Here is a 23,488-nt window from a genome sequence, read left to right as displayed (position 1 = left end):
AAAGCACCCGGTTTTGCCGCCGACCCTACCTTGCCGCGGGCGCAGCGCACGGAGCGCAGGGCGCCGAAGAAGATGGGCAGCAGCGCCATGAGCAGGAGGCTGCCGTAGGCCAGCGCGATGCCCTCGGGCGTGGAGGGCGGCCGTGCGGTGCCGTTGGCCGGGCTGCCAGCCTCGGCGCTGGCGTTATGCGGGTCACTGAGGGCTGAGTCCATAACGAAGCTGCGCTCCGGGTCCGATTCCAGTTCCGGCCGCTGCATCAGGAGATGGGCACTGCGGGGAAAGCCACGTTCCCCTAAAGAAACAGGAAGTGACGTGCCTCCCGCGCCGTCAGGGCCGCGCACGCGTGCACGTCTCTCCGCCCGAGCGCCCTCTAGCGGGGGCGGAGGGCCCGGCGGCCGGTTGCTAAGCAACTTGCTAGACGCGGTCAAGAAAGGATCACTAGACCCCTGTGGTGGGCATCCACCCTGAGAGAGACCAGGGTATCCTATTCTCAGTCTCAGTGGACTTCCTCAGTCGACCAGACTGTCCCAAAGATCCTAATCTTCATAACTAAAAATTTATTTACTCACTCATGCATTCACCCAATAGTCCATTGTTCCTTCGCTCCTTAAATATCTGAATATCCCATTATGTGCCAGGCACTGTCGTAGGCTCTGAGGACACAGAAGGAATAATGTTAGGGGAAAAAATAGAATATTGGGGACTAGCTATAGTTATAAGAATTATTAATCTTGCTCTGTTAACCGTGATGGCTTTGTTCTGATTAAAGAAAAGACGTTCTAACCTGACTGGGAGTTGTATGCCCCCGGGACCTGGGAGTCAACTTTAGACCTGGCAGTCAACCTTGGACCTGGGAACCAACTTGGAATGTGGTCCCTTCTCATTCAAGAACTACCTAATATCTTGGAAGGATTAATGACCTTGTTGCCCAAACAATGGGGTCCCACCCCAGCCCAAATTGCATACTTCCCCACGCGTGTAATCCCTACTTCCCCATGTAATCTTTGCCCTTCTACCCAATATAAGCAGCTGGCTTATGGAAGGTTGCAGAGCAGATTTTTGTGGATGACCTGCTGCTCTCCCATACTGCCGGCAGTATCGGAATAAACATTCATATATGATTCAACCCTGTCTCTGCTTAATCGGCTCACGTTGTGACAGGCAGCCCATGCCCATTGGTTGTCCGGTTTCAATAATACAGGCAAATGTCTGTCCCTGCCCTCATTAAGCTTGCATTTTTAGTTTGGTGGAAAGGGGGTGGGGGATGGTGGTGTTGGGAAAGCAATATATAACATGAACAAAATAAATGAAATAGGAAGTGTATAAGATGCTAGTGTTTAGTTATATGTTACATAGCATGCTAATGGAGATAAGTAACTTAGAGAGGCCTCCCTCTCTGGAACCTACTGCACGTCTGTATAGGGCTTGGGCCAGGGTGGTTCCAGACAGTTCCACAGGGTGGAGTTCAGGTGGCTGTCTCTGTAGACGAACAGCCCTGTGGGGCTCTCGGTGTGTGTGTGTCCAGGGATGAGGAGCGGGTGTGGGCCTGGACTTGGTTGCAGGCCTATGCTGTCTGGGGCTCCCGGCTGTGTTACTGCTGCCCTAGTTAAGAGCTGGAGACAGTGTGCCAGACAAACTGGAGAAAGCTGCAACCTGCAGGCACTTAGCACTGGCGAAACTTTGAGCCAAGCAGCGGGGAAGAAAGCACGCTTTCCAGAACCCGGGAAATGAGCCACCTAGAACCAGGAAGGGAAGATCCGTTCTCCTCCAGGGCCTTCTAGTATACTCTACTGGAAAGGTGTATCGTGCCCGCTGGCAAAGGAGAAATCTTTTTTTTTTTTTTTACTGTAAGAGAACATTTATTTGGTAAATTACAGAGGTAGAAGTAATTCCTGGAAGAAGCCGGTAACCGGAACGGTGAGCCGAGGTTTTTTTCCCCGGGGTCGTGTCTCGAGACACCGAAGAATGAGCTCCGTGGACCAGAAGATTTAAGCAGAAGTGTGGGAAATTATTACAAGCCGATTCAGACTCCCCAGTAATGGGCTGTCCGTTAAAGCCTTGTAGTCCAGGGGTAGATAACGTATTTTCCGGCGTATAAGACGACTTTTTTAACCCAGGAAAATCTTCTCAAAAGTCGGGGGTCGTCTTATATACCGGGTGTCATCTTATAGGGTGGGTATATCCCAAACTCTATATTTTAACTGGAAAAGTTGGGGGTCGCCTTATACGCCTAGTCGTCTTATACACCGGAAAATACGGTATTTGCTACAAGCCTGTTTCTGTATCCATGTCATCACCTGACTGAGTCCCTTAGTTGTTCTTGCCCAGCAACGAACCTGAACTTTCCCTGTTTCTGTGTGTTCTTTCTCTGTCTCTATGCTGAACTTTCTCTGTTTCTATGCCTTCGTACACCTCATTGTTGCAGGCCCTCCCTTGGTTTCCCTTGCCTCCCGCTTTGAGTCCAGAAACATTTTGTTACTCCTGCTTGGTTGGTTTCTGTGACTGGGCTGCCCTGGCCTATGTCCCACCTGCCTTTGTTTTCCCCTGGACCCCTGCCCTGTCTGCCTGCGTTTCAAGTTACCCCTCTCAAAATGGGCTTAGGAAATGAGTTATGGAGGTAGAGGAAGGGCCCTTGGAGCTTGGGAGAGAGGAAGCTAAAGGGGATGTGCCTGGGGGAAGGGAGGAGGGGGGAGGAGAGGGGAGAGGGAAAGGCGTGGGAAGGCCTGCTCCTGGGAGGGAGGGAGAGCACCCAAAGGAGAAGTCTTTACAAGGCTCAGCTCCAGTATCACAGAGCTGGCAAGCAAGTGGGTTTAAAGCTGAGAGGCAATGGATTGATAGACGGCGCGAATGGTGTAAAATCACACGGCTTGGTCCAAGCTTAGCAGGTGGTGAGGAGGGGCTGGAGCAAGGGTTCATGGTGAGGGGAGACAAAGGCAAGGGGTCAGACCATAAAAGGTTGAATAGTAGGGCTGTTTGCCGAGTATTTTCCAGGCTGTACTGGTAACTTTGTGGGTTTTGTCTCTGATCCCAGTAACGCTAGTAAGGGGTGATTGGTCCACTTTTATAGATGACTAAACGAAGCCTCACAGAGGTAAACTAGCTAGTCCAGGTCATGCAGTCAGCAGTGGGAGAGGAGAGACTTGGACTCAGGTCTGTAAGACGCCAAAGACTTTGCTCTTTCCAACATTCTAGCTACACAGAAGGCGAAGTTTGGACCAGAGTAGCTTAGTTCTGGGCAGATGGTGTCAATAAGCTGGACATACCTCAGTGAATGGGGGAGAAGGCAGTGTGCCTGATGAATGCATTCATCAATAATTCAGGCAACTGGCCCTCATGGCTCTGAGCCTCCTCATCGGAGAGCACACGATCGGAAATCAGAGACACCCCGGCTTCGCGCTAGGCCGAGCACTGGATTTAGTTTGGCCCAGGGCAGATCTGGCCATCTCCCTTTACACTCCAGGGTGGGAGGTTGTGAATACGACCCAGGGAACTGACGGGTTGACCCAGGTTCAGAAAGCTCCTGTCAAGGGTTGGATTTCCGGCTTGGGTCTACCTGTCTTGATATTTTCCAGAGATAGGGATAAGACCGTCTGAGGGTGGGTGCCTCCTGCATAAGGCTGCTTCTCCAGAGGACATCTGAGCTGACATCAAGAATGGAGGTTGTTTAGAGTCTGGGATAGATAAGTTACCAAATATTTGTTCCAAAGGACAAATGCAGTCCTTCCCCCGCCTCTTTTCACTTATTATTATATTATGCTACTCAGCAGGTAGGCCATTGAAAATTCATGCACTTGGGGCGGAGGCGTCCCCCAGCCTGGCCTGCACCCTCTCGCCGTCTGGGACCCCTCAGGGGATGTCCACCTGCCGGCTTAGGCCCGCTCCCCGGGAGATAAGGCCTAAGCTAGCAGTCAGACATCCCTCTGGCAGCCCTGCGGGGGACATCCTTAGTGCTGCCGAGGAGGCGGGAGAGGCTCCTGCCACTGCTGCTGCACTTGCAGCCATCAGCCGGGGCTTGAGGCTGAGCAGAGCTCCCCCTGTGGGAGCGCACTGACCACCAGGGGGCAGCTCCTGTGTTGAGCGTCTGCCCCCTGGTGGTCAGTGCGTGTCATAGTGACTGGTCGTTCCTGGTCATTCTGCCTTCAGGGTCAATTTGCATATTACCCTTTTATTATATAGGATTCAGTCACTATGAATGCATTTACAATTTAAAATTTTTTTCCTCATACACACACACACACACACACACACACACACACACACTTGGCACACAGTATTACATGCTTGAATAGTTCTGAAAATAAGAAGCAAGGATCATCAATGGATGCTAAAACTATTGAGAGAAAGGCTGTTAAGGAACAGGATATTCGTACCATTTTAAAGTGCTGCCCCAGGGATTACTTATTAATTATAAAAGGAAGACATTTCCTTGACATGGAGTGATCTGGTGGGCACTCCCCTAACAAAAGGATCAAACTTAGCATCCCCAGGTAGGATGGAACACAATGGCCAGATGGAACAAAATGCAGTGCAATGTGGGGGACACCACCTGTGTAATCTTGCCAAACATGTTTAAACTGCATCTACTCATGAGGAAACCAGAAAAGTCAGGATTATGGCACATTCTACAAGACAGATTGGACCCATAAAATGCCAGTGCCGCCCGCTGATGTGGCTCAGTGGTTGACCCATGAACCAGGAGGTCACAGTTCCATTCCTGGTCAGGGCACCTGTCTGGGTTTCGGGCTCGACCCCTAGAAGGGGCTGTGCAGGAGGCAGCCGATCAATGAATCTCTCCCATTATTGATGCGCCTATCGCTCTCTCCCTCTTCCTTCCTCTCTCCGAAATCAATAAAAAAATATTTTTAAAAAATGTCAGTGCCATGAAAGAAAAAAACAATCCATGCGATTGTTGTGGATGAAAGGAGACTAAAGAAAGGGGAAAACCAAGTGTGATGTATCCTTCTCGATGGCACCATTTTTCTGAAGAAAATGCTCAGGCAAGTGGGGAAGTTTGAATGTGGATTGCTTGGATGGGATAATGGTATTGTGGTTCTGCACCCCTTTTTAATCCAGGCGTGGTCCCCAGATCAGCAGCATCAGCGTCACCTGGGAGCCTATGCAGAATCTCAGGTCCCCCCCAGACCTACCAGGTCTCCAGATGATCCACACGCACTTTTAGCCTGAGAAGCGCTCGTGTCGGAGAACTTCCTTAATTCATAGGCGGTATATCTTCTCAGGAGCCAGGTGTGCGGGGTTTTTGATCCTTGTGAGAGAATGGGCTTGACAGCAGTATAAATGTTTACTGTTCTTACTGTCTGTTGAGACCACAGGGCCTTTAACTAAATGTGCTCAACCAATATTTGTGTAAATGAATGAATACATTGTTTCCTCCACGAAACCTTTTTCTCACCCACAACCCTGGTCAGCCTTGACTCATCCCCCAGAGCTGAGTCAAATGTCATCTCCTTAGGGGACCTCGGGGGCTCCTGTCTTTCTAGCAGGTGGAGCTCCCGCTAACTGCCACCGGGGCTTTACGGAGGCAGAAGAAACGGGGAGAAACCTGTGCCCCGCGCCTCCTTGCATTAGGGCTGGACTTCTCACTTGGGAAACATTTTTGGAGGCCAAAATAGCTCATGTGAATTGTGTCCTTAGCTCCACAATCCCAGAGAAATTCTCGAACAAGTCTACTAGGGGACCTGCCCGAGGATTTCTCTGCAGTTTTGTTGTTGTTGTTGTTTGTTAGTAGCAGCAAGTCAGAGCAAACCTAGGTGTGTGTCACCGGGGAACACGTAGACAGAAGGTGCTGGATGTATCCTGTGGGATATTAGGCGGCCACAAGCCACGTGCATGTCGGTTAGTGCATGTCGTGGTTTGGGCAGGATGGCCATGGTTTCTGCCCTTCATCCTGGCTCCGTTAGTCATAGAACCCCTGGCCCTCTTAAAAGCACCCAGCTTCGATGATAATGTATGGTCACCGCCAGAGGTCAGATTCCCTAGAAGCAGAGCCTATAGGGGGATTCGTGTTTAAGTGATTTTGGGGGAAAGTGTACTTAGGAGGAAGTGAATGAGGGAAGAAAAGGCTAAGGAAGTAAAAGGATAAGTGAGGAGGGGGTCTCCGCTGGAGACTCACTCAGCCTGAGCCCCAGGGGAGCTCTGGGCATACGCTGCAGCCGAGTTGTTCCCGCCTTGAGGCTAGGCCCTTGCACCCTGGATCTCTCAGGCCGTGGCCACAGTCTAGGGAAGGGGGTGGGGCTGTGCCCCTGGCTAGTAGGCTTCTGTTTGGCAGTTCTCCAGAGGTGACAGCTGTGAGTGGCTTTTAGCCACCACTCAACGACAGCTGGGGGTTATGCCACTATGTCACTAAAGGGCATCTGGTTGATGCACTAAATTCATCTCTTACAAATCCCCCTAACATGAATAGATCTTTAAAACGTAGAGCTGAGCATGAAGAAAAATATGCGATATGATTTATATAAATTTTTATTTATTTATATAAAAGTACATATTAGCCCCTGGCTGGGTGGTTCAGTTGGTTGGGCATTGTCTTGTACACCCAAAGGTTGAGGGTTCAATTCCCAGTCAGGGCACATACCTAGGTTGTGGGTTCAATCCCTAGTGGGGGTGTGTACAGGAAGCAGCCAATCTATTTCTCTCTCACATCAATGTTTCTCTCTCTCTCTTTCCCTTCCTCTCTCTCTGAAATAAATAAAAACATATCCTCGGGTGAGGATTTAAAAAATAGTACATATCACATGGCAACATTGCAAAGCTGACAATAATATTTACATATTAAAGAATACATATCAAGTACATTAGAATGGTTGCCCATAGAGGGATGGGAATGAGCGTGGAAACTGGTAATTAAAGCAAAAAAAATGTACGTAAGTAAAATGAAACAGGGGCCTTGGGGAAAACGGTGATGACAGTCTACCAAGAAGGAATGAGTATGATGGACACATCCCTCTGCTCCTGGCATGCAAAAAAGGAAATAAAAGAGCTTTGAAGACTTCTACACAAAGCCGTCATTTCAGAGTTCCCTTTGTTCTTTGTTGGTCGGGGACAGGCTGGACTTGCAAAGGGAATGGCAAGTATTGTCTGACAGTGAGGCAGGGCTCTCCAGTTTGCAGGGGCTGGAAGCCCAGCTCAGAGCACGTTAGGTAGGAATGTATAGGCTCGTGAACTCCAGGGAAGAGGTGAATAACAAATCCCTGCAAAGGACAGGCAGGGACAGTGCTGGGCCTCAGTTACCCCCAAACCATGGCGTCCATGCTGCCAGCATCCTCTCACTGCTTGTCTTCTGCTTTTCTCAGCGTATCATCTTTATTCTCTTTCACAGCTACAAATGCGTGCTACAAACGGCAGCCTTCAGGAGCTGAGTTAACAGGGTAGGGTTTGCCTCCGGAACCCTGAGGCTCCTATGTGTGTGAGCCTCCTTGGCTCAGCGTGGTCAGGGTGTCCAGCTCTCCTGTCACAGGCCTCTGGGTGGGTGAAACTTCCATTACGTGGTTTAAGTCTGGAGTTAGTGAGGATTTCTATAATCGTGGGCCAATCCACAGGATGTTGGAATGATGGTAGATGTTAGTATCATAATGTCTTCAAGGGTGAAAATGTTACTGCCTTGTCATTGGTATTTTTTCTAGGAAGGAATTGTATATATATCCTAATATATAAAAACCCTGGGTCCATCACGACCGGAGGCTTGACCAACTGGAAGTCCTGCAGTCAGTGCTGGGTTGTCGTGGCAACCCAGCACTGACTGCTATGACAGCAGGCTTGGTGACCCAGCACTGACTGCTGAGGGGGCTGCGAATCAGGCTCAGAGAGAGGCCTGAAGAGAGAAGCAGGGTTTGATCTGTAGTCTCTGTGGCAGCTGTTGATCAGCACTTGCCTCTCTCCTTCTCTCTGGGCCTGGCCAGTAGCCACACCTCCATTTCTCTCCAGGCCTCCACCAGGGCTGCTGATGAGCCCCACCTTTCTGATCAGGCCCCATTGATAGGCCCAGAGATGCTGACTGGCATAGAAACTGACCAATCAGAACCAAATCCAGGTGAACTGTGAGGAGCCAATGGCTGCCTAGGAGGCGGAGCTTTTGATGCTGACTGACATAGAAACCGACCAATCAGAACCAAATTGGCTGGCAGAGGAGGGCAGTTGGGGGCAAGATCAGGCCAGCAGGGGAGGGTAGTTGGGGGCGAGATCAAGTTGGCAGGGGAGGGCAACTGGGGGTGACCAGGCTTGCAGGGGAGGGCAGTTGGGGGCGATTGTGCCAGCAGGGGAGCAGTTAGAGGTTAATCAGGCCAGCAGGGGAGCAGTTAGAGGGTGATCAGGTTGGCAGGCAGAAGCGGTTAAGAGCCAGCAATCTCAGATTGTGAGAGGGATGTCCGACTGCAGGTTTAGGCCTGATCCCCCAAGGGGTCCCATATTGGAGAGGGTGCAAGCTGGGCTGAGGGACACCCCCCAAATGCATGAATTTCATGCACTGGGCCTCTAGTGTGTATGTATGTACATATATATATCTGGCTAACATGCAAGGTGTCCCCGTGGGAGTTCAACCAGGAGACCAGGAGTTATATTACTTGCTATGATGTGCACTGACCACCAGGGGGCAGCACGGAATGAAGGGAGGCTCCAGCCATCAGCTGGCAGCCAGGGAAGGAAGGCCCTGATTGCTGGCCAGGCCTAGGTACCCTACTCGTGCACCAATTTCATGTACTGGGCCTCTAGTACATATATATGTATGTTATATATGTATGTATACACATATATGTATGTGTTTGTTTGTATATCATGGGAAGATTAGAGGCCCGATGCACAAATTCGTGTACCAGTGGGGTCCCTCAGCCTGGCCTGTGGGATCAGGCTAAAACTGGCTCTCCGACATCTCCTGAGGAGTCCCGGATTGTGAGAGGGCGCAGGCCAGGCCAAGGGACCCCACTGGTGCACGATCAGGGCTGGGGAGGTATGTGGGAGGTTAGCCAGCTGGGGAGGGACCGAGGGAGGGTTCCAGTGTGTGTCTGGCCCATCTCACTCAGTCCCAGCAGCAAGCTAACCTACTAGTTGGAGTGTCTGCCCTCTGGTGGTCAGTGCATGTCATAGGGAGCAGTTGAGCGGCCTTAGCATATAATTCATATTACGCTTCTATTAGTTGAACGGACGACCAGACAACCAGACACTTAGCATATTAGGCTTTTATTATATAGGACAATGACAATCTGCTTGAGGGCAATGTGAAACCTTAAGAACTCTGGGTGGTAGATGCCAAAGAAACAGAAATGGTCAATCTGCTTTGCATTAGAAATTAACAGGGATTTGTGGGAGGGGGAGAATGAGACAGACACAAATGAAGGAGGATAGAGGAAGGAGAGGAGCCAGTGAGATGGTGTGAGGCTGGGACACCACATGGAGAGAGGAGTGGGGAGGCCAAGCGCCTGCTTGTGAGGCTCTGAGGTGAGCTCTCCTGTTCTCCCGCATCTTCGTAGTTTTCCACACCTGCAGAGAGCCCTGGGTGGGTGGGCCTGTGTGTATGTTTGGTCCAACAGCGGTTGATATGAGGAGTTATAAACTGAGGAGAAAGGATTGTGGAATCACAGGATGTCAGGAGCACTCTGACTGTGGAGCGGGAATTGGATTGGCCAGGACAAGAGTAAAAATGAAGAAATAGAGCAAAGAAGAGATGGTGGTGGCTTTGGCTAGGGTGGGGCCGGTGGGGATGGGGAGAGCGGATGGGATTAATAGATATTGAGGAAATTTATGATTTATGATTTTATTTAAAAAATAGAATCAGCAGGACTCCCTGATGCAGAGGAGAAACTGAGTCCTTGGTTTCTGAATTGAGCTCCTGGATGACGGAGGTGCCATTAACTGAGCTGGGGAAGATTGGTGGGAGACAGGCGTCCTCCCTCTTTCAATCTGGAATTGGGAGGAGGGCCCTCTTTTGCCAGCAGAGGGCAGCCTAGACCAGTCAACAGGCAGCCCTGGTGGTCTAAGATGGGCCCAGGCTCACGGGCAATGGGAAGGCTACTGCATGGCTATGGAAAGCATCAGGTCTGCTCTGCGGCTTCAATCCAGCCTTTGACATAGAGTTCAATCAAGACACTGAAATCTGGGGCTATCTATGCCCAAGGCTGCTGGCCCTCCAGGCCACATGGTCTCTCCTTTTCAACAGCTTCTCAGTTCATCTCCAGGAGTCAGCTCCACATCACACCACTCAGCTTGAAACCCTCCAATGGTACATTGCCCTCAAGGTAATTTTATGGTCCTCACCCCGGTCTTCGAGGCCCCTCGCGAGCTGCCTCTGCCTAGATGTCCAGCTCATCCCTTACTGCTTGCCTCTTCGGCACCAAGCTCTTTCCTGCCTCAGGCCCTTTACATGAGCAGCTCCTCCCTGACTGGTGTTCTTTCTCCCTGATGTGTTTTTGTTTTTTTTCTTCATTATATATTTTAATTTTTAAAAATTAAAAACATATATTTGGGAATGCTCTTCTGTATCTCCCTGATGTTTTTGTTGAGCTAGCTCCTTCTCCTGGGTCTCAGCTTACATGTCACCTTCCCTAACCACCTTCCTATTCTTTCTCTCAGTTACTTATAAAAAAGTCCTCATAGCACATAGCACTTCAACGTGCAATGCGCCATCTACCAGGATAATTTGATATATTTATTTGCATTTTCTCCTGCCCTTTCTGTATCTATTGCCTAGCGGGGGTTTGGTCATGGGTTCAAAGCAAAGACGGCCTCCAAGACTCTTTCCTTTCTGGCTTCCATTTTTGATACGTTTCAACAGAGGAGATATTGCAAACCGCCAGTTTCATGGGCCCAATCCTGCTCACAGATGTGTTTTGTATGACCTTCACCAAGGTTTAACAACTGTTTTCACTCAGTTGCCAATGTTAAAAAAAAAAAAAGAGCAATTTCAAAATAAAAAGTTGGCTATCGGACCTCTTTTGAATATTTAGAGGATCTGGCCATCTCAGCCTGCGTTTTCATGTGAGGGGTGCTGATACTTACTGAGTACCGACCAGTGTCAGGCACCATTCGAAGTGCTTTCTCACATGAAGTCACACGGATAGGTACAAGTATGACTCTTTTTCAGGGTTAAGAAAACTGGCACAGAGTGGATAAGTGACTTGGCTAAGAACTCACAGACAGTAAAGAGCAACCCCAGAATTTGAACCCAGGCAGCATAGCTCTAGAAGATGGTCTTCTAACCATTAGGCAACACTGCCTGATGGCATCTGGGTGAGCTGAGCTGGGCTGTCCCCTCTTTGTGGATCATGTGCGTTCTGATCACCAAGTCTCAACGTTTTGTTAACTACGTGGGTCCTGGAGACTGAGTTTGCCGACCCCTGGTGTAGAGAGGGAAGGACAAGGGGAGAGAAAAGAGCTCTTCGAGGTTCTGCAGAGAAGGAAGGAGGAAGGAGACTCGGATTGGGGGGATCTTCCTGTCTCTTTCTGGGCAGTGCCCCAAGAGGCGGCCCGACTCTGTGGGGATGAATGGACGGTGAACCTGGGAGGCTGGACCCAGGCTTCCAGCAAGACTCCCTCTCTTGGCTTGGAAGCGGAGGCTGCTGGACTTCAGGGGCAGATGAGGGTTTGGACGCTGTGGTTAGCGGCCTCCCATGGTCCAGTGCCAGGGAGAGACCCTGGTTTTCCTCCTTGTCCCCTGGCAGGTGAGGATGGAGGGTGAATTTCCCTCCAGTCCAGAAGGGTGGAGGATAGGAACAGAATTTAATTTGTTTTAAATTTAAATTCTTTATTGTTTAAAGTCTTACATATGTCTCCTTCCGCCCCCCCCCCATTGACCTCTCCCCAGCCATTCCCACCCTCCAGCATATGCCCTCACCCCCGTACTGTCTGTGGATGCTCATATGCATGCATACAAGTCCTTTGGTTGATCTCTTACCCACCCTCCTCCCCTGCCTTCCCTCTGAGGTTGGATGGTCTGTTTGATGCTTCTGGCTCTATTTTTGTTCATCAGTTTATGTTGTTCATCACATTCCACAAATGAGTGAGATCATGAGATATTCATCTTTCTCCAACTGGCTTATTTCGCTTAGCCTAATGCTCTCCAGGTCCATCCATGCTGTTGCAAATGGTAAGAGTTCCTTCTTTTTTAGCACAGTATAGTATTGCACTGTGTAGATGTACCACAGTTTTTTAATTCTCTCATCTGCTGATGGGCACTTAGGCTGTTTCCAAATCTTAGCTATGGTGAATTGTGCTGCTATGAACATAGGGGTGCATATGTCCTTTCTGATTGTGTTTCTGTTTTCTTGGGATATAATCCTAGGAGTGGGATCACTGGGTCAAATGGGAGTTCCATTTTTAGTTTTTTGAGGAAACTCCATGCTGTTTTCCACAGTGGCTGCACCAGTCTGAATTCCCACCAGCAGTGCAGGAGGGTTTCCTTTTTTAAATTTGGTTTTTGAGAAAATAAAGAAATGAATGTTTTTTGCACACCTGAGTTGGGCGGGGGGATGGTGGTGATTAAGATTTACATTTGATGCAACAATTTGTAATTATTTTTATTATTTCTGTTTTTTTGAAGTTGGTCTTTTTAAGTTTTTTTCTCCCCTATTAGATGTGAGCCCCTTGAGTACAATGTTCACACTGTACATGTACTGTCGAGAGGGCATCAGGCACATAGTAGATGTTCAATAATCATCATGATAATTACAATGCACATTCATGGAGAACTTAATCCCATGCAGGGTGCTTACCCTCACACCACCTATGTATGGGTAGGCATCTTTTCTTCCTCATTTTGCTTTCATTTTTTTAAATTCTCACCTGAGGAGTGAGGATATTTTTTCCATTGATTTTTAGAGACTGTGGAAGGGAAGGGGAGGGAGGGAGAGAGAGAAAAAAATATTGATCTGAGAGAGACACATCAATTGGTTGCCTCCCGCTCTCACCCTGACTGGGGCCGGGGATTGAACCTGCAACTGAGGTATGTGCTTTGACCAGGAATCGAACCTGAGACCTCTCCATCCACAGGCCAACATTCTAACCACTGAACCAAACCAGCCAGGACTCCTCCTCATTTTACACATGAGGAATCTGAGGTACAGAGAGGCTAAATAATTTGTCCAAGGTCACGCAGCTTGGATTGTATCTAATAAATATTCACTGAATGACCGGATGAGTGAATGATTTCCTGGCATGCACCATGTTTTCTTGCCACCAGGCTGTCCCTCATCCTACACAGTGGTATGCCGCAGTATTAAAATTACATGGGTCAGGCAGGAGGCTGTCTCAGAGCCTTCAGTGAGTCCCTGAGGCCCATGGGGCAATGTCCTCACCCCTGGGATTTGATGATTAATCCTCTCCTTCTAGCTTACTCTCTCTTCCTCCCCAGCATTACATCCTACACTTCAGGGCACTAATTACTCATAGGTCCCTAGATTCTTCCCAGCCTCCCTGCTTTTGCTTAAGCTCTTCATCGTGTAGGGACCACCCTTTCAATCCCGAGGTTCCATTATTCTAAAAGGAGGTACCAGAAAGGTAGGCCGGTTCTTTAAACCACAGCTCTCCCTTGTTTAATAATACTAAAATGCTAGATTGTATCTGGTCGCCAGCAGCCTTATGATGGTGGTGGTGAGGGGCCGGTCATAGAACAGTGTTCTCATCCCCATCTCTCTAGTGGGATACGGAGTCCCAGGGAGAAGAAGGGACTTGATAAAAGCAAAACCTTTGCCCTGGGTGGTGTTTTTCAGTGGTTAGCGTATTGGCCCGTGCACAGAAGGGTTATGGGTCTGATGCCTGGTAGGGCGTGTGCATGGGACAACCCATCAATGTTTCTCTCTCACATAGATGTTTCTCTCTCTTGAAAAACATACACTTGGGTGAGGATTAAAACAAACGGGCACTTTTGATCAGATTTAGTGGGGCCCAAATCCAGGCCACAGGCCTCCTAGCCCAGAGCCCGTCCACAATGGGCAGCTGCTCTCGTTGACGCCGCACAGAGAACAGGGCCTGACCGCCAAAGAGAGCCTCAAGCCCGCGCTCACCGTGCTTGAAGGCCCACCATGGGAGATGACTGCCTTTGGAGGTAAAGGGTGTTGAGGGCTCTCTGATCCTCAGGGAGTCTCAGCTGATGATGGAAACCCCTGCAACGAGTCCGCCGTTCCGTTCACGTCGGCCGTTCCCAGGAGGATGAACTGGCTGACAGGCAGCCAAGGGTGAGATGCCGTGGGAAGGAGGTCCCGCATGAGGGCTGGAGGAATGTGGGAAGCACCAAGGCAGGCAGAGGGATGGGGGCAGGGAAGTCAGCCGTGGACAGGGTGGGGCTGCTGTGAGAGCCTTGGGCTGGGGAGGCTGGGCTTCCCCACCACTTGCTGTGTGGTGCTGGGCGAGTCTCTTTCCTACTGGGAGCTCTGATCTGGGTCAGTGCTATGGAACAGACTTGTTTCTGGGTTTATCTTAAGGCTCTTGGTGTCAGGAAGTTGGCACCCCCCCCCCCACCTCCCAGGGGTGGTTACCATGACAACTATCTCTGTGGAACTAGTGACCAAGGTGATTGTTGCTAGGACTACAATGACAAGGTACAAGGGCCGAGTGATTGGCTATCAGTTCTGCCTTCAGACAGGTTCCCCCCCTTCACCTCCTTCAATCACCCCCTGAAGCTCAGTGTGTGGGGCCAGATGCGTTGACACCCAAGGGAAGTGTCAGGTGTCAAGGACCTGTGTTCTAATGTCTTTTCTTATACAGACAGGCATTGAGACCTTGGGCAAGTCTCAGCTTTTCTCTGGGCCTTAGTGTCCTCATCTGGAAAAGTAAGAGGTTGCACAAGGCCCTTTCACTTCCAAATTTCTACCAATTTGCCTTTCAACAAAAGGCAGTTTTAAGCCAAAGGGTTGTTTCCAAGAGTAATAGGAAAATATTTACAGCCCAGCCGGTGTGGCTCAGTGGTTGAGCGTTGACCTATGAACCAAGAGGTTACGATTCAATTCCCGGTAAGGGCATATGCCCGGGTTGCTGGAGTTGCGGGCTCGATCCCCAGTGTGAGACGTGCTGGAGGCAGCTGATCAATGATTCTCTCTCATCATTGATGTTTCTCTCTTCTCTCTCTCTCTCTCTCTCTCTTTCTCTCTTTCTCCCTCTCCCTTCCTCTCTGAAATCAATAAAAATATATTTAAAAATATTAATAGCTATTATGACTGTCATTCACCAATCTATCCACAGGACCTGGACTACGCCGCTGTGGCAGGTGTTAATCTTTCAGTGCCTGTAAGTGAGGAGGTCTGGGGGGTCCCAGAGGGAGGGACTGCAGTGGCCTTTATGCTTGGAGGGTACTTGGAGGGAACTTGGGACCGGGCTTATGAACAACTAGTTAGAACATATCTAAATGTTTCGATGACTGGCATGGCCATGCCTTTCCATGCTGAGCACCAGCCTTGTGTGTATGGATGGCGGTGGGATACAGGCACTGTGAGCAGTGAAGGGAGGTTTTCTGGGCCGAGGGCCCCACTGATATCACAGAGCTCTGGCTGCTGCTGAAGCCGATGGATCGCGTTCAAGGCAGCTCTGGTCACGATCTCCGAGTGTAGGATCAATCCTCCTTCCTGGCCACTGCGCCTCCCTGAGTCAGCCGTGCACAGTCCCCAGAGAGTCAGATTTGCCAGCGTCTCAATTCCAGGATGGCCGATGCCCAGACAAGTGGGCAGGGCACAGCAGGAGCTGCCAGAGCGGGGGAGCCCAAGGAGGAAGCAGGAAGCTGGGGAGGCCTGCTCCTCCTCTCCCAGGAGACCAGGCCTTGGGCAGATGCCAGATCCTCAGCCTCCCAGAGCTATTCCTCTCCCCCCACTCCAGGCCCAGTACCCCCCACCCCCACCCCCCACTTACCCCCCTTGCCTCTTTCAGCAGGACTTTGCAAACAGCTTCCCCGGATGGATGGGGCTGCCGCCTCCTCCCTGCACACTTTCCATTCCCAGCCCTGAGCCTCAGCCAGGGTTCCTCAGGAAAATTGGCTGAAAGAGACATTTTCCATGCTCTTGACTCCTCTGCCGGGTGGCTGTCCCTGCCTCCACTCCTGCAGCCTCTTCTCCAGCGGGTCACCCAGACCCAGGAAGGAAAATATTTGGTCAACTGGTTGCTGCTCACTCACCATTTGACTTAGTATGTAATGTTATCTCTCTGGGCCTCAGTTTCTTAATCAATGAAATGAGCTAGCTACCCTGGGAAGCATGCTGGGGAGGCAGACATTTTTTATTTAGACCTTAGCTCTGCTGATGACTGTGTGACTTTGGACATGATACTTACCATCTTAGAGCCTCAGTTTTCCTCGTCTGTAAGACGATGTTGTCTCATACTGTTGTGAGGATTAAAGAAATGATCTGAGACAAGGGCTTAACTCAGTGTTCTGCACATGGCATGTGCTTAATGAATACTTTTTTTATTTTTAAAAGCCAGTTGACTTCTTTTTTAAAAATATACTTTTATTGATTTCAGAGAGGAAGGAAGAGGGAGAGAGAGATAGAAACATCAATGATGAGAGAGAATCATCGATTAAGTGCCTCCTATACACTCTCCACTGGGGATCAAACCCACAAAATGGGATATGTGCCCTGACCAGGAATCGAACCATGACCTCCTGGTTTAGAGGTTGATGCTCAACCACCGAGTCATGCCAGCTGGACTGAATACCTATTTTTTTAAAATTAACTTGTTATATTAGTATCTGCTAGGTGCCAGATGCTGTGCTGGGCGCTTTACATACCTGCTTTCTAATCCATCTAACACCTGTACAAAATGTTTGTCATCCATTTTGTAAAGCTGAGGCTCCAAAGGTTCAGAGAGGCTAAGTAACTTGCCCTCAGTCACACAGCTGTCAAATGGCTGAGCCAGAGGGAGTCCAACTCAGGTTTGGCTGATTCCAGACTCCCTGTTCTAACCAAGGCTCTGGTAACTGGAAGAAAAAACACATCCCTCTACTCTAGGCAGATAATGAAGAGTGGAATAGCTTAGGCCCTAGGCTAATAATTTAATCCAGCCCTAGCCGGTTTGGCTCAGTGGATAGAGCACTGGCCTGCGGACTGATTCTGGTCAAGGGCACATGCCTGGGTTGCGGGCTCGATCTCCAGTGGGGGGCGTGCAGGAGGCAGCCGATCAATGATTCTCTCTCATCATTGATGTTTCTATCTCTCTCTCCCTCTTCCTTCCTTTCTGAAATCAATAAAAATATATTTAAAAAAAAAAGAATTTAATCCAGCCCTTAGGAACTGTAATTTCAAAGCTTCACTGGAGTTTTGGGCAGCTAAGGGCACAGTCATTGAGAGAAATATTGCTCAACTTTGTTATAATTAGGGAAATACAAAGTAAGCAATGAGACACTTTCTTTCCCAAGAGAATATCAAATGAGAAAAGATTGGTCTTTTGCTGTCCTGAACCCAATTCCTGTACGTGTGTGTGTGTTTCTCCAGACTAACAAGCAATTCTCAGACTATCTACCTGGAGATAGCATCAGACTCCACAGGTAAAGGGCTCAGTCCCACAAGACTGCCCTCCAATTCAGGGTCCGAATTGCAAGCTGAGGTTGGTACCTGTGCTTCTGACTGATCAACTACAGACAGGAGGTTCCAATGACCCCCTGCAACTCAGGTTGCCAGTCGCAAGTCCAGTGCGTTATCTGTACTTCTGACCAACTGGCTAAACATCAGAGGTTCTCAGGACCCTCTCTTTGCATTTGATTAATTTGCTATAATGGCTCACAGAACGCAGGGAAACCCTTTACCAACAAAATAGTTGATTTATTACAAAAGGATATTAAAGGGTACAAATCAATAGCTAGACGGTGAGGTCCCAAACAAAGGAGCATCTGTCCTGGTGAAGCTTGGGGCCCTGTGTTCTGATTCTCCAACCGGGAGGGTCTCTGAACCCCCTGGAGGCTGCATTACGTAAGCATGATTGAGTAACTCATTGGCTATGGGTGGTTGACTCACCTCTAAGCCTCTCTCTCCTCCCCGGAAGTCAGGGGGTGGAACTGGAAGTTCCACACCTCTATTCACGGTGGGTTCCTTGGCAGCCAGACCTGTCCTTAGGTGCTTTCCAAAAATCACTTTCACTAACATAAATCCAGTTGTAGTGGAAAGGGGCTTGTTATGAATAATAAGACCAAATATTACATCAAAAGATGCTCCCATTGCCTTATCATTCAGGCAATTTCAAGGATTTTGGAAGCTGTGAGGTGAGCCAGGAATTGTATGGGTGAAGACCAGATATATCTGATAAATATATTTTGATCATCTGAGTGGTCACACATGTATATTTCTTAGAAATTATAATATTGTAACTAGTGATAGCTAATGTGGATCCTGGTGTGGGGAACTGGGCACTATTGGTGTGAATATAAGCAAAACCAGTCCTTTTGGAGGGCCATTTGGCAGTGTCTGTCAAAATGTAAAATGTACATGCCCTTTGACCTAGTAATTTCGAATTTGGTAATTTCTCCTATGTGTGCAAGAATATTCAGTGCACACTATAAGGGCAAACGATTTACAATAACCTTAATGTCCTTCAATGGGGGAAATATGTATATCATACTGAGGAATATTTTGCAGCAATGAAAAAGAACAAGGAAAAGAAAAAATGGACAGACCAAAAGGAGATTTCAACACTCCTTTCTCAGCAACGGATAAGACCAGTAGGCATAAAATCATTTTGGATATGGAACTCTTTTTTTTTTTTTTTTTTTTAAATATATTTTATTGATTTTTTACAGAGAGGAAGGGAGAGGGACAGAAAGCTAGAAACATCGATGAGAGAGAAACATCGACCAGCTGCCTCCTGCACATCCCCCACCGGGGATGTGCCCGCAACCAAGGTACATGCCCTTGACCAGAATCGAACCTGGGACCTTTCAGTCCATAGACCGACGCTCTATCCACTGAGCCAAACCGGTTTCGGCTGGATATGGAACACTTGAACAGCATTATCAATAACCTTGACCTGATTGACATTTTTAGAACTCTACAACCAACAATGGCTGAATGCATATTATTTTCAAGTGCACACGGAACATGGATCATGAAAGACCACATGTTGAACTATAAAACAAGTCTCAAATTTGCAATAGAGCTAAATTATAAATCAATAACAAAAAGACATATAGAACTCCCACCCCAAATATTTGGAAATTTAAACACTACATATCATTATACGTCTGAGTAACCTATGGGAAGAAGAAATCACAGGGGAAATTAGAAAATATTTTAAACTGAATTATAATGAAGATACAACACACCAGAATTTGTGGGATGTATCTAGAGCAGTACTTAGAGGGAAATTTAGAGCTTTATATAACTTACATAGCTTTTTTCTAATATAGAGTTAAATGCATATATTAAAAAAAGAAGAACGTTCTCAAAAGGTTTAAAAAAGAACAAAATAAATGTCAAAATAACGAGGTACATTTGTATGTATTGGCTTGCGTAGAAAATCAGAATAAATTGAACAAAAAAGCAAATTACATCCAATACTTACAGTGTCATGGCAGATATATATTGCTCGCTGCCCTTCAATGTCTGTCCTATCATTCCTTGAACATTAAATCCCTGGTTTTGAGTTGATACATGGGTATTCAGAATAAAATACCCTAGGCACCTTTGCAATGAAGTGTGGTGATGTGACTAATGAGATGTAAGCAGTGGTAATGTGTGCATCTTCTGAGAGGCGGGCCTTTTCAGGCTCCTCACCACTTCCTGCTGCTGGAGTTTAGGATGTGATGGCTGCAGCATGAGCAGCATGTGGGATGGAAGACGGACCCAAAAGATAGAAGGAGCCAAGGTCGTGCACTGTGGAATACATGCCAGCCTTGGACTGCCTGCTTCTGAACTTCCTTTCCGTGAGAGGGAAATATACTCCTATCTTGTTTCGATCACTGCTATTTTGAGTTTCATCCTTTGTGACTAAATGTCAGTCCTAACGCATATAAGGGTGATCCCATTTATGTGAAAAAAAGCAAAGTAAGCCCGGCTGGCATGGCTCAGTGGTTGAGTGTTGACCTATGAATCAAGAGGTCACAGTTCGATTCTGGTCAGGGCATATGCCCGTGTTGTGGGCTCGATCCCCAGTGTGGGGCATGCAGGAGGCAGCCAAACAATGATTCTCTCTCATCATTGATGTTTCTATCTTTCTCCCTTCTTCCCTCTCCCTTTATCTCTGAAATAAGTAAATAAATATGTTTTAAACAAGCAAGTTAAACCTATATACGTCAGATGATTTTGACTTTGGTACAGAAATCCTCAAGATAATTTGCTTCAGCACTGAAAACATATTATCTAACATAGCAATAGGTTCAGAGGTGGGGCAGCCTCAGGAATGGTTGAGTCAGTGGCTGGACTTCATTGTTAGTGACTTCGGTACTTCCGATCTTCCTACTTTGCTATTATTCTCTGACTAGATTCCGTCATCATTTCAAGATGTTGGCTACAGTTCCAGGCATCACATGCATACATCTCAATGACCAGTAGAAGAAAAGGGACTGTCCCTTTCTGCTGAAGCTCTTTTTTTTTTGTTTGTGTCTTAGCACTTTTGTGAGAGCAAAGAAACTTTTTCTAGACCCTTCCAGCCAACTTCCCTCACACCTCATTGACCACAGCTGGATGGTAGTCCATCTTTAAGCCAATCTCTGGCTTAGAGCAATCAGGCTTATTCTTGACCCATGAAAAAGAGAAGAACAGCAAACTCGTAGCCCTGACAGCGTGGAAGAAAAGAAAAATGGCCAGATGTCTGCTCCAGCGTATATGGAAGCAGGCAAAAACATCTGGAAGGATACATCATAAAATGCCAATGGTGGGTAACTCGAGGGAGAAGAGTGGAACTGGGGGAAGAATACAAGGAGTTCTGTGACAAATGCCAAACCCACCCATTCAACGACTCATAACCACTCCTCCGTTGCTCCCCAAAGCCATCTTGTGAGGGCAGCAAGGGGTGAATTGTAATTGGCCCACGCCAGGTGTGGCACTCTCATTCATTTGGGCCAAACAGTTGCTCTCCCAACCTCTCTGGCAGCTAGAGGTGGCCGTGAGACTCCGTCTGGCCAGTGAGATATAAAGGGAAGCTGCTGGAAGAACAACTTCCTCCTTGGTAAAAAAAATAACGTCTTTCTGACCTTTCCCCTTCCGTTCTGACTTGGGATAGGGTGTGAGGATGTGATGTTTGGAGCTGTGGCAGCCCTATTGCAACCATGAAGAAAAAGCCTAGAGAATTATGCAGCTGCACACTCAGTGTCCTGGGATTTTCAGGCCGATGAATCAACCTTAAAACTGCCTACCTCTGGACTCTTGTTAGAAACTATCCTTATAAGGGTTTCTATCATGTGTAGCTGAGAGCAGCTTAACAGACAAATGCATCTATTTTCTATTGTTTTGACATACCCTAATAATTAAAATCTATTATTTCTGTAATTCAAAGTTCAATTTAAAAAATATACCACTGGGCCTGGGCACCTTTGACATCCCAACGGGCCTGGAGAGGCACCCGTGGAAAGGGGACTGAGAGGAGTTGAACAAAAGGAACAAGCTAGCCCTGACCGGTTTGGCTCAGTGGATAGAGCGTCGGCCTGCGGACTCAAGGGTCCCAGGTTCGATTCCGGTCAAGGGCATGTACCTTGGTTGCGGGCACATTCCCAGTGGGGGGGTGTGCAGGAGGCAGGTGATGGATGTTTCTCATCGATGTTTCTAACTCCCTCTCCCTTCCTCTCTGTAAAAAATCAATAAAATATATTAAAAAAAATAAAAAGGAACAAGCTGTTCTTTATAATCTGGTATGAGGGGTGACCTTGCAGGCCGGGGGTGACTGAGACTACATTTCTCTATCACTATCTGGGTTTGGATCAGAGGTTACAAACTGTCAGCCTCTGGTCAGAATTTGGCTGGTGGACATATTTTGTTTCTCCTGTCTAGGGTTTTTAAAAATTGGAATTAGCACTAATGATTTAAGAATTGAGCCCTAGCCAGTTTGGCTCAATGCATAGAGCGTCAGCCTGCGGACTGAGGGGTCCCAGGTTTGATTCCAGTCAAGGGCACATGCCCGGGTTGTGGGCTCGATCCCCAGGAGGGGGTGTGCAGGAGGCAGCCTGATCAATGATTCTCTCTCATCATTGATGTTTCTATCTCTCTCTCCCTCTCCCTTCCTCTACGAAATCAATAAAAATGTAAAAAAAAAAAAAAAAAGAAAGAGGGAGAATTGAGATACTTCACACAAATATCTGGATTGCTGGCTTTTGTGGAAAAAAACAGAAGAAGAAATATTTGGCAACACGGGATTTGTATCCTAACAGCAGTAATAGGCAGTTTAGTTGTGTCCCTCCCCGAGGGGCAGGACAGGTGCTTCCAATTTGCCACAGACCTTGATGCTCCTTAATGTCCTTCGCCCAGTCTACTTCACTGATTTATATTCCCTTTCTGATACAGTGAGCGTTGGAGTTAGTGCAGTTGTGTGTGATATCCAACAATTACTTTCCAGGCAATTGGCCCTGTAAAATGGCCACCACCTCATGCACACAGGTGGGCAAACCTTGAAGAGACCTGGATGTGGAGTGTCACCCTCTGGACTGTCCTGTAAGACTGGAAGAACTAAGAACGCCCTTGATTGTCCTGCTGGGGCACTTGGAGCCTTAATCTACCCCCAATACCTCGGACTTCTGAAGATGTCCTGCTCGGGAGGGAGATAATTCGGAGGCAAGACTTACCTTGGTGGGTAGGGAGCAGGGTTTTCTGAAAGGCAGGTGGAGATTTGCCCGCTGAAGGATGGAAGGAGCTGGAGCTCCTGAAGAGAAGCATGGACTTGAGGGAGAAGAGTAAGGCCAGACTCTGGGGACAGCATCCCAGAGCTCCTGACATGACATTCCTCTAGGAGGCTACCCCTTTCATGTAGGGCCTCTCCACTCATTAAGACACGGTGGACTGTGTCTGTGCAGAGAGAGAGAGAAGACCCAGCCACGCCCTTCCCCCATCCCTCACTCTCTCCCGTTACGGTAGGCAGAACAGTAGCTCCTCGAAATGTCCATGTCCTCGAATCCCTGGCAAAGGCGGATTAAGGTCAGAAATGGAATTCAGGTTGCTAATACCCTGACTGTTAAAACAGGCAGGTTATCCTGAATCATTCGGGTGAGCTCAGTGTAGTCACCAGGGTGGAAGGAGGAGGCAAGAGAGGGAGAACCAGAGAAACGGCGGCACGAGGCGGTCTTGTCCCGACCTTGTTGGCTTTGAAGATGGAGGAAGAGGTCATGAGCCAGGGAACGTGGGCGGCCCCTAGACGTGGAAGAGCAAGGATACAGATTCTTCCCTGGAGCCTCCAGAAAGAAACGCAACCGTGTGGACACCTTGGTTTTAGCTCAGCGAGACCCATGTTGGACTTCTGGTCTACAGAACTGTAACGTGATGCATGTGTGCTGTTTTAAGCCACCAAGTGTATGGACATTTGTTAGAGCGGCCATAGGAAGCAGACGCACCAGGCCACGAGTAGGTGACACTCCAGCGCCGGCCAGTAG

At 48.3% G+C, this 23,488-nt stretch overlaps 1 protein-coding gene across 3 annotated transcripts in view; it reads right to left on the bottom strand.

Annotated features, from left to right (window-relative positions):
- Positions 1-320, bottom strand: part of HM13 (histocompatibility minor 13) — a 38,965-nt gene extending 38,645 nt beyond the window's left edge. For 2 of the 3 annotated variants that reach the window (XR_003617303.2, XM_008140973.3), the window contains exon 1: positions 30-320. Coding sequence is in view for 2 of the 3 variants with exons in the window: in XM_008140973.3 (XP_008139195.1) it covers positions 30-257 (228 nt within the window). In the remaining variant the exon portion in view is untranslated. The remainder of the gene's footprint in view (positions 1-29) is intronic. The other variant, XM_008140974.3, reaches the window with a different exon arrangement.
- Between the last annotated feature and the right edge of the window lie 23,168 nt (positions 321-23,488).

This window comes from Eptesicus fuscus, chromosome 12 (assembly GCF_027574615.1).
Source record: "Eptesicus fuscus isolate TK198812 chromosome 12, DD_ASM_mEF_20220401, whole genome shotgun sequence".
NCBI classification, from domain to species: Eukaryota; Metazoa; Chordata; class Mammalia; order Chiroptera; family Vespertilionidae; genus Eptesicus; species Eptesicus fuscus.
Note: the sequence above shows the minus strand (reverse complement) of the source record. Positions and strands in the feature narration are given on the sequence as shown.